The 11,750-nt window shown below is 40.0% G+C and overlaps 1 protein-coding gene across 2 annotated transcripts in view; it reads right to left on the bottom strand.

Moving 5' to 3' along the window:
• Positions 1 to 11,750, bottom strand: part of VIT (vitrin) — a 127,774-nt gene that overhangs the window by 99,148 nt on the left and 16,876 nt on the right. For both annotated transcript variants that reach the window (XM_010373198.2, XM_010373206.2), the window contains exon 2: positions 8,226 to 8,295. In XM_010373198.2, coding sequence (XP_010371500.1) covers positions 8,226 to 8,277 — 52 coding nt within the window. In that variant the 5' untranslated portion in view covers positions 8,278 to 8,295. The remainder of the gene's footprint in view (positions 1 to 8,225; positions 8,296 to 11,750) is intronic.

The following is an 11,750-nucleotide window of genomic DNA, read 5'->3' as shown; positions in this document are numbered from 1 at the left end:
GCGATCCTCCTGCCTCAAACTCCCAAATAGTTGGGCTTACAGACATGTGTGCCACCATGTCCGGCTACTTTTTTATTTTTTGTAGAGACAGTGCCTCGCTATGTTGCCCAGGCTGTCTTTTCTTTCTTTAGTAGTGCTTGAAATGTTCAAGCATATTAAATACTAAAATTACTTTTTCAGAAAAAAAATTTCTCCCACTTCACTCTCTCCCTCTCTGATGTGACAATCAGGACAGTTCAAATACTGATTTTTAAAATTTGTTGTATAATGCATAGAGAAAATATAAATGAATAAGCTTGAAACTATGTGTAATCTTCTTAATGTTAAACATGCAAGCTAAAGCAAAATGAGGGGATGTTTTCCCATATTGTGCTAGTAAATATGGAACATAAAATTATATTTAATCCTGGCAGGGATTTGAGATTAGGGCTTCCCTGAACACTGTTGGTGAAGTATAAGCAAGCAGGACCATTCTGGAAAGCAATTTCAAGAGCCTTAAAAACTTTTATATTCTTTGGCCTAGAAAACAAACTTCTAGGAATATATCCCAAGTTATAATCAGAGGTATAGACAAAGATTTATGTAAAAAAATGCTCATTGTAGCATTATTTCTAATGGATCTGGAAATAATAAAATGTTGAAAACGTGCCAATAATGAGAAATCCTAGGCATTTATTACAAACGGTGTGTAGTAGAATATTAAATTACCTGTGACGTGTTCAGCTCTAACCTTAAGAATGACTCCGACAAGTTTAAAATATATGCAGATAAATAACTGGAACAAATATACTAAAATGTTAATAATGGAGGAATTATTATTTCCATTTTATGTTTTCTGTATTTTCCCCTTTTACATTTGTATTTAATATAAAATATATAATTAGAATCTTATATAAATGAGAAATAACTGACGTAATGATAAAGAACAATTATTTTTTAATCTGGTCATATTGAAATCATATAGGTTTATAATAATGAAAACTGCTTTCTAAAATTATTGGCATGATTCATCTGTGCTCATGTTTTCCAGTTTTCCTGTCAGTAATGAATTATAATCAGAATCCACATTATGTTGAAGAAAAGACATGAAATACCAGAACATCTAATCAATGATCAAATCAGTAGGTACTTACTGAATACTTGTGTACCTAGAACTTTTATAGGCATGCCTCATTCTAGCGCATAAACTTCCTGTTAGATCTTTTTGGAGACCCTCTATGTGCTAACATAGATAGTATCCACAATGCCTCCTTGAAAACCAATTTATAAAGCAGATCGTTTAAACATAGTTCAGGTTTCCCTGATGCTTTAATTTAGGATTATGTACTCAATGAAACATTTAGCATCAAATAAATCAGAGCTTCATAGGAAAGCCATGACAGCTTATTCTCTACAATCATGTAAATCATAAAATTATGCTTCAAATCATAGGATATTTAAAGCTGGGAGGAGCTTTGGAGGTCGTCCTTTATTTTATAGAAAGGAAATCAGGCCCAGTGTTACCACCTTGGCTAATGCTGCAGTCATTTGGGGGAAGAAGTTGGAACCAGAATGCGAGTTTGCTGGCTACAGTGTTGGCCTGTTTACTCCACTTGCTCCCTGCCAGTGTACATGTGGATTATAAACAATACTCCAATGACAATGAGCACTGCAAAACTCTGCTCTAGCATGCATTGAAACATATCTAAAACAAGCATGCTACCTCTTAATTAAACACATTAAACACTTAATTGACGTTTATTTAGAGAGCTTTTGAGAGATCCTTGAATGGCTCCAATACCTTAAAAATCCAGCCTCCTTAAGAATAATTATTTGTTTAGAAATATTTATTGAGTGCCTATGATATGTGGTGAGCACTAGAGATACGACCCTGAGCATGATACAGCTCCCACCCTCAGTGAGTTTACAGATTTTGGAGAGCCAGAAAAATGACAAGGCCAATATCTTGCAGCTATGTGAGAAGAAACACAGGACACCAAGGAAATGCATAGAAGATGGTCCAACCTAATGGGGATGAGGGAAGCTTCCTGGAGGAATAGCATGGTTTGTGGGAGGGGGTGTGGGCATGTCAGTGAGAGGAAGAGCATTCCAGGAAAGGGAACAGCAGGTTCAAAGGCCTGTAGGTGAGAAATGATGCATTCCCCAGGGAAATTAGAAGTTTAGTGCTGGAGTGGGGGCTATGGTGAGTGACAAGAGCAGGGGAGGAGAGCAAGAGCCATATCAGGAAGGCCCCACAAGCAAGGCACTTGAAGAAACTTGCACTGCATCCTAAAGGCAAAGGGAAAACACCGAGTTTGCATGGAGAGCAACAGAGTGGAGGTCAGATGTGGGCTTTAAAAGATTAATAGGGGTATGGTAGAAAATGAGGTAAAGGCGTAAGGATTTGGGGCAAGGAGGCCATCACAGCACCCAGAGGAGGGGTAGAGAGACTTAAGCAAATGACCCTGGGGTGAAGACATGTAAGCAGAGGAGAGAGATGGCAGGGAGGCAGACACACAACGACCTGGAAAGGAGACTATGTGAATGTGAGCCTCCTTGTTTTTCATTAATAGAGTGATTTATTATTCCCCCCAGCTTCATTAAGGTATAATTGACAAATGAAAATCGTCTATATTTATGATGTTTTGATATATATGTACATTGTGAAATGATTAAATCAAGCTAATTAACATAGCCATCACCTCGCATACTTAACAATTTTTATGTGTGTGGTGAGTACATCTTAACTCTACTCTCTTAGCAAAATTCAAGTAAACAATGCAGTTTTATAAGCTGTAGTCACTGTGCTGTACATTAGATCACCAGAACACATTCATCTTGTAACTGAAAGTTTGTACCTTTTTTTTTTTTTTTTTTTTTTTTGAGATGGAGTCTCGCTGTTGTTGCCCGGACTGGAGTGCAATGGCACAATCTCGGCTCACTGCAACCTCTGCCTCCGGGGTTCCAGCAATTCTCCTGCCTCAGCCTCCCAAGTAGCTTAGATTACAGGTGCCCGCTACCATACTCTGCTAATTTTTGTATTTTCAGTAGAGACGGGAATTTCACCATGTTGGCCGGGTTGGTCTCGAACTCCTGACCTCAGGTGATCCACTCACCTCGGTCTCCCAAAGTGCTGGGATTACAGGCATAAGCCACCACACCTGGCCTGAAAGTTTGTACCTTTTGACCAGCATCTCCCTATTTCCCCAGCTCCCCAGCCCCTGGAAACCATTGTTCTACTTTCTGCTTCCATTAGTTTGACTTTTGTAGATTCGATACAGTATGTAAATGAGATCATACAGTCTTTGTCTTTCTGTGCCTGATTTATTTCACTTAGTATAACATCCTCTGGTACATTTACATTGTAAATGACAGGATTTCTTTCTTTATGGCAGAATAATATTCCATTGTATATGTGCACCACATTTTCTTTATTCATTCATCCATTGATAGACACTTAGGTTGATTCCTTATTTTGACTGTTGTGAATATGCTGCATTGAACATGGGGGTAAGGATATCTCTTCAACAGACTGATTTCATTTGCTTTGGACATATACTCAGATGTGGGATTGCTGGATGACATGGTAATTCTTATTTTTATGTTTTGAAGGAATCTCATTGTTTGGGTTTATCTCATAATATGGGTTTATTAATTTACATTCCTACTAACAATTTAGAAGGGCTCCCTTTTCTCCACATCCTTGCCAACACTTATCTTTTGTTTTTTAATAACAGCCATTCTAACGGATGTGAGGTAATATCTCATTGTGGCTTTAATTTGCATTTACCTGATATTAGTGATGTTGAGCATTTTTTCATATGCCTTTTGACCATTTGTATGTCTTCTTTTGAGAAATGTCTATTCACATCCTTTGTCCATTTTAAAAATTAGGGTATTTGTTTTCGTGCTGTTGATTTGTTAGAGTTCCTTATATATTTTGGATATTAATCCCTTATCAAATGTATGGTTTACAAATATTATCTTACATTCTACAAATTGTCTCTTCATTCTGTTAGTTGTTTCTTTTACTGTGCAGAAGGTTTTGGTGCAATCCCATTTGTCTGCCTTTGCTTTTATTGCCTGTGCTTTTAGGGTTATATCCAAAAAGTCATTGCCCAGACCAATGTCACAAAGCTTTTTTCTTATGTTTTCTTCCAGTAGTTTTATGACTTCAAGTCTTACATTTAAGTCTTTAGTCAATTTCGAGTTAATTTTTGTATACAGTGTGAGCTAAGGGCCCAATTACATTCTTCTGCATATGGATATACTATTTTCCCAATACCACTTATTGAAGAGACTGCTTTTCCCCATTGTGTGTTCTTGTCACCTTTGTTAAAAATCAATTAAACGTAAACGTATGGGTTTATTTCTGGGCTCTTTATTTTGTTTCATGGGATTATATGTCTGTTTTTATGCCAGTACCATGCTGTTTTGATTACTATAGCTTTGTAGTGTATTTGGACATTGGGTATTTGATGCCTCCACCTTTGTTCTTTTTGCTCAGGATTGCTTTGACCTTTTGGAATCTTTTCTGTTTCCATATGAATTTAGAGTTCTTTTTCCAAATTTCTGTGGAAAATGCCATTGGAATTTCAATAGGAATTGCTTTGAGGATTGCATAAAAGAATCTGTAGCTTGCTTTGGATAGTATAGGCATTTTAACAATATTAATTCTTCCAATCCATGAACATGGAATATCTTTCCATTTATGTCAATCTTCTTTAATTTTCTGCATCTTGTTTTTGGTGTGTGTGAGTCAGGGCCTTATTCTGTCATCCATGTTGGAGTGCAGTGGCATGATCATGGCTCACTGTAGCCTCAATCTCCCTGAACTCAGGTGATCTTCCCTCCTCAGACTCTCGAGTAGCTAGGACTACAGTCACATGCTACCACACCTGCATAACTTTTTAATTTATTTTTTGTAGATACAGGGTTTCTCCATGCTTCACAAGCCGGTCTCAAACTCCTGGGCTCAAGCAATCGGCCCACTTAAGCCATGCAAAATGCTGGGATTACAGGTGTGAGCCACTGTGCCTGGCCTCATCAATGTTTTATAATTTTCAATGCACAGATCTTTCACCTCTATGGTTAAATTTATTCCTAAGTAGTTTTTTTTTTTTTGGATGCTATCGTAAATGAGATTGTTTCCTTGATTTCTTTTTCAGATAGTTCACTGTTAGTATATAGAGGTGCTACTGACTTTTGTATGTTAATTTTGTATTCTATAACTTTACTGAATTCATTTATTAGTTCTAACAGGTTTTTGGTGGAGTCTTCAGGGTTTTCTATATATCATATCATGTTATCTGCAGAGAAAGTTTTATTTCTTTTTCAGTTTGAATATCTCTATTTCCTTTCCTTGCCTCATTGCTCTGGGTAGGACTTCCAGTAACATGTTGAACGGAAGTAGCAAGGGTGGGCATCCTTGTCTCATTTCTGATCTTAGAGGAAAAGCTTTTGGCTTTTCACCATTGATTATGATATTAGCTGTGGCCCTGTCATACATGGCCTTTATTGTGTTGAGGTACAGGGGTCTCCTTTTTCTACTTTGATTTCTTGCTATCTGAATAAGCAAGCCAGAAGGGCAAGGGCAGGCTGAGAAAGGCAGGGTACAAAAGACAGCCAGATCTTCCTTTCTTGTTTCTGTGATGCTGGGAAGATGCAGAGGGTGAAATGGCCTCAGAGTTTGTTTTATTTGTTTGACTAAACCCTATTCCTAACCTCTTGTCCCACTCTCAATCCATTCTTATGTTAGAAACCTACTAACTTCTATGTTAGAATGAAAAGAGAGGTAGCTTCTCAAAGGGGCAAGGGGGAAACGAAGGACTTTATGCTTTCAAGGGATTGTTCCCCAGTGTCATAGCCAACTTTTTGTTTGCTAAAGCAAGCCAGGCATATAGAGCAATTGTAGAGGCAGTGTTGGGATGATTGACCCTTGGACCTTACCCAGTCTCTGAGGACAAAAGCAGTGGTTGGGGTAGGGCTCCTGGTCCAGGTGCCTAGAAGTTCCTCAGGGCTTCTTATGGCCATCTGACAGGAGCCAGGAAATAGTGCCACTGGTTCCTGAGAGTGCCTGGTATCCCTGAGGACTTATCCAAAGTGAAGACAGAGCATTGTTTTTGGCCTTTTCTTTGGCTCCAGGAGAAAGTAGCTTACCAGAGAGAAGTAGCTTGGACAGAGCTGCCCCTAGGTCTCTGGCAGCCCTGTTACATAGGGTTGGGTGATTAATAGCTCAAACACATAATTTGCAGGAAGCTCTGAGACAATGAGTGACTTGACAAAATTGGCAAGTTGATGGTGGAATCAGGACTAGAACCCATATCCTCCCTTTGACTCCTGGTCCAATACTCCTTCCAACATGCCTAGAGCCCCCTTGCCTTCCCAGCTGCATTACCTTCTTCTCTTCCAGTCCCCAGTTCTGCCAGGTACACACCCTCTGAACAGATCTTGAGCACTCTCATTATATTATGGGTTGAATTACGTACCCCCAAATTTATATGTTGAAGTCCTAAGCCTCCGTATCTTAGAATGTGACCTTATTTGGAAATAGGCTCATTGCAGCTATAATTAGTTAAGTTAGGATGAGGTCATACTGGAGTAGGGTGTGCCTCTAATCCAATATGACTGATGTCATTATAAAAAGGGAAAATGTGCAGACAGACACAACTAGAGGGAGAATACCATGTGAAGATGAAGACAGTGATCAGAATCATACATCTACAGGCCAGAGAACACCAAAGATTGCCAGCAGACAGCCAGAAGCTAGGAGAGAGACACAGAACAGATTCCTGCCTTGCAGCCCTCTGAAGGAACCAACGTTTTTGACAGATTTTGGACTTCTAGTCTCCAGAAGGTGGAGAGAACGGGTTTTTGTTGTCCTAACCCACCCAGATTGTGGTGTTTTGTTACAGCAGCCCTGACAAACTAACAGACTGTCTGAAAGGTTTCTGCACACCTTCCTGGCAGTAATTTCACAATGATCCACAGGATTACTCTACCTGACAAGGCCATGGCACAGTGGGGCCAAGCTTAATGGAAGATGACCCTTGGGCTTGGTCCTAAACCCCTCAGCACTTTAGCTGAGTACTTCTAGTTGACCTGCTGCTCCTCAAGGGCCTATCCAAGATTGCATACTCTGGTGATAATGGATTATTTTTTTTAAAAAATCATCTTTGGGCTGGGTGCGGTGGCTCACGCCTGTAATTCCAGCACTTTGGGAGGCTGAGGTGGGTGGATCACAAGGTCAGGAGATTGAGACCACCCTGGCTAACACAGTGAAACCCCATCTCTACTAAAAATACAAAAACAAAAACACAAAACAAAACAAAATATCCGGGTGTGGTGGCGGGCGTCTGTAGTCCCAGCTACTCCAGAGGCTGAGGCAGGAGAATGGCGTGAACCTGGGAGGCGGAGCTTTCAGTGAGCAGAGATTGCACCACTGCACTCCAGCCTGTGCAACAGAGCGAGACTCTGTCTCAAAAAAAAAAAAAAAAGAATCATCTCTGGCTGGGTGTGGTGGCTCACGCCTGTAATCCCAGCACTTTGGGAGGCTGAGGCAGGCAGATCACGAGGTCAGGAGTTCTAGACCAGCCTGGCTAGCATGGTGAAACGCCATCTCTACTAAAAATACAAAAATTAACCAGACGTGGTGGCGTGTGCCTGTAATCCCAACCACTTGGGAGACTGAGGCGGGAGAATCGCTTGACCCTGGGAGGCGGAGGTGCAGTGAGCCGAGATCACTCCACTGCACTCCAGCCTGGGCAACAGAGTAAGACTCTGTCTCAAAAAAAAAAAAAAAAAAAGAAACAATCATCTGTAAAAGCGTCAGTCGCCAATGCTATAGGTAAAGCCATGTCAGCAGTAAGTTTTTTTTTTTTTTTTTTTGGAAATTAAGAAATAAGATCCTTACATTTAGAATCTGCAAATATGCAGTATCTGAAATACTTGCTAATTGCTGAGAAATACACAAGATAGGTGTGTGTATGTGTGTGTAATATGTAATATACTGAGACATATATGTAATACATATACAGTATTTGCTTTACATGAAAACATATACACATGCATCCTGAATTTGATCTTTGCTTACCATTCTTTCTTAAAACATCTCAAATGTTTGTCATAAAAAGATACACTGTATTGTTTATATGCTCTGTCTTGGTTTAAAACTTTTCTTGGCTGGATTCTTTGGATCTTAGGAAAACGCTAAAAGGGTATCCAGATACACATATAAAAGTACTTACCAAGGAACATTTCAATAACAGATGCCTTCATAGTGAGAACAACAGTCCTCATGAATATCAGAATGACACCCTGGAGAGAAAGAAACAATAACATCATCATATTTCAGCCGGGGGTTCTGATTTGGATGCACAGAGTGTGTGGGGATGGGCTGCATCATTTTGCATTGCCCTCTGGAGTCTTAGGATTCCAGGCTACAGATTTCCATAAGCAGCACATAGAGATGGCAGTGGCTGGCCTTGCTGGTACCCAGAGATGCTATTTTCAGTTAGAAAGCCCATTCTGGCCACCAGCCTCCAATTCTTCAAATATTTGATGTTTACTTAGAACTGAAGAAGAAATAACTCTCCGATTTTGAGAATATGTCCAAGTAGTCTTCTTTATGAGAATATGTCCAAGTAGCCACATTTATGGCATTCAGAAAACATATTTAGATTACAATTATTAATACTTCACTATTCATTCGATAAATATTTATTAAACTCCTATTATATGGCTACATTTTGTTAGAAAGTGCTAAAAATTGAATTAAAAAACATTTCTCACCCTTGAAAGACTTACAGTTTAATATAGGTGGAAAAACATAAGTGGACACAAATAACCACGTTAAATTGCATAAGAGAATGTTAAGTCCTCATAAGAGAGTATAAGGGGAAATTTATAGAGCAGTGGTTCTCAAACTTTGCTGCGTGTTATTTAATAGTATCACCTGGGAGTTTAAAAAAATCCTGATGCCCAGGCTGTACCCCAGACCAATTGAATAAGCCTCTCTTGGGCTGGGAGTCTAGTTAATTAAGTTTTAACAACTTCTCAAGTAATTCCAACATGCAGCCAAGTTTGAGAACCAGTGGTTTTGAGTCGGGCTTCTTGAACTTTTTTTTTTTTTTTTTTTTTTTTTTGAGACATAGTCTCTGTCACCCAGGCTGGAGTGCAGTGGCACAATCTTGGCTCACTGCATCCTTCGCCTCCTGGGTTTAAGCAATTCTGTGCCTCAGCCTTCCAAGTAGCTGGGATCACAGGCACATGCCACCACGCCTGGCTAATTTTTGTATCTTTAGTAGAGACGGGGTTTCACCATCTTGGCCAGGTTGGTCTTGAACTCCTGACATCTTGATCTACCTGCCTGGGCCTCCCAAAGTGCTGGGATTACAGGCGTGAGCCCCTGAGCCCAGCTGGCTTGTGTATACTCGTCACCTGGGGCTCTTGTTAAAGTGCAGGTTCTAATCCAGTAGGTACGGGTGGTGCTAGAGATTCCCCAAGGGCCGGAAAGTTTAGAAGGACAGAAATTACGGCAGCCATGGGAATAAGAGAAAGCCTCATAGAGATGGTAGCAACTGGGTCAACTTTGAAGAATGAACAGGCTTTGAACATGCAGAAACAGGAGAGAAGTGGCTCCAAGTAGGGGAACAGTGCCAACAGAGACCCAGACATTGGAGAGTGCAATAGATATGAAAATGCTGGTGATCTATAAGGGAGTTTCTCATCTTTCTCTTAAGGCTATGAGGAAACTGTCAAAGGTTTACTTGTACTACTATTAATTGAGTATATTCTGTGCATTCTGTATTGTTTTGAATCCACACAATAAGTCACCATGATAGGTCTTATGATCCTCATTGAACAGATGAGGAAACTAAGGCATAGAGAAGTTAAATGTCATAACTGTGGTCCAAGGTGGTGAAAGGATTAGAATGGAGGTGAAAGTGGGCGGGAGGAATCTGCCCTGGGCACAGGCAATAAGGGAGAAATTTGTAGAGAATGAAAAGACTTAAAGTTGGTCTGCTTTTTATTATCCTTATGAGCTAGCACTTTTAAACAATGTCAATGGTAGTAAAACACTCCTCCTCTCTGGGCAGATGTTTTCCACTATATCCCCCCTCCCTCCAGTGCCACGGTTGTGTGGCCCAAAGCTGGCATTCATAACTCTACCCTCTGCTGTGTTCAGTGGTGTACTGGTTTAAAAAAAAATAGAGATAAAAGCCCTGATTTGCAGAGCTTGTCAATTTCTGTGGTAGCAAATCCTCCTACCGTGGCTAATTTTGAAGCCACCAAAGTGACATCACTGAATGGAGATCTAGAAAGAGATAAGCACAATCTAGTACTAGCTAGGCCCAATCTAAGCTTATAAACAATATTTGATACACTGCTATGCATATTTATTAATAAAAAGCAATTATTAGATTATGGGTTGAGATAGTATGCAAGTACCCAATGCAATTAACTTAAAGTTGTTTAGTATATGAAAGCTTTATTACAAGCAATTAAATTAAGCAGCAAGAGTAACCCCAAACAGAACTGATCACTTTATTAATTTCTAACAACGACTGCAATGTGTTAAATTTCCCAATTAAGGTAGTTGGCCACTGGTTACGTCTTTAGCTTCAAAATAAAAACAAAACCATATGTACAATCTGTTTGGCAACTTGATGTTTAAGTAGCCAGATTATATTTAGGAAATAGTATGATAACAGGTAATTTTTTGTTTTTTATTAATTTGAGAAACTCCAGAACGATTTATGTATCTTCAAGCCTGAGTGTTTAACTTTCCTTTTGGATAAATGCAGTATACCAAGTTGCCCTACTGGACCCACCTATGCAGCCCCATTAATTGACTGTTACCACTCAACATTGCAGATTTCATCCGAGTTATCCTTGACTTCTCTTTCTCTTTCTCTTACACCCCACACGGTCTCCACTCGCCAGTCCTGTTGGCGCTACATTCAAAATCTATCCAGAAACTGACCATTTCTCAGCATCTCACCATTACCAATGCCATCTGTGGCAGCCTCTGCCCTGTCCCGCCTAGATTATTGCAATTAGCCTCATAACTAGGCAGTTCCCTTCTTCCTTTGTCCTCTGCAGTTCACAGAGCAGCCAGCATGATCCTATTCAAAGTAAGTCAGTCCATGGCATTTCTCGGCTTACACTCTACAGTGGCTCCCCGTCTTACTCAGAAGAAAAGCCTAAGTCTTTACAAGTGGCTCAGGACCCTACTTGATTTGGCCTCCGTCCACCCTTCTGTTCTCATTTCACACTATTCTCCTGCTCAATTAGTAATCTTCAGCCACACTGCCCTCTTGGCTGTTTCTGGAACACCTCTTACCTCAAGGTCTCTGCACTTGTTGTACCACCTTTTCCTCTGGCTGGATGCCATTTCCCCGGATAAGCACATGACTTGCTTCCTCATTTCTTTCAAATCTTTGCTTAAAAGTTACCTCTCATGAGACATTCCCTGGTTATCCAATTTAAAATCACAATTCCCCTCCCACCTCTCCCACCATCAACCGATATACCCAATCCGTTTCCTACTGTCTTTTTCTCCATTGACTTATCACTTCTGACATACTTTATACTCTATTTATTTTATTTTTTATGGAGTTCCCCACTATAATGCAAGCTCCACAAGGGCAGGGATTTTTGACTTTTTGAGTGCTCAGTAAATATGTGTTGAATCAATGTGAGTAATGAGGGCTCCCCCTTTTCCCTAGGAAATTTTTTTTTTTTTTTGAGACGGAGTCTCACTCTGCCGC

This window comes from Rhinopithecus roxellana, chromosome 17 (genome assembly GCF_007565055.1).
Source record: "Rhinopithecus roxellana isolate Shanxi Qingling chromosome 17, ASM756505v1, whole genome shotgun sequence".
Lineage (NCBI taxonomy): Eukaryota > Metazoa > Chordata > Mammalia > Primates > Cercopithecidae > Rhinopithecus > Rhinopithecus roxellana.
The sequence above is the reverse complement of the archived record's forward strand: the minus strand, read 5'-3'. Positions and strand labels throughout refer to the sequence as shown.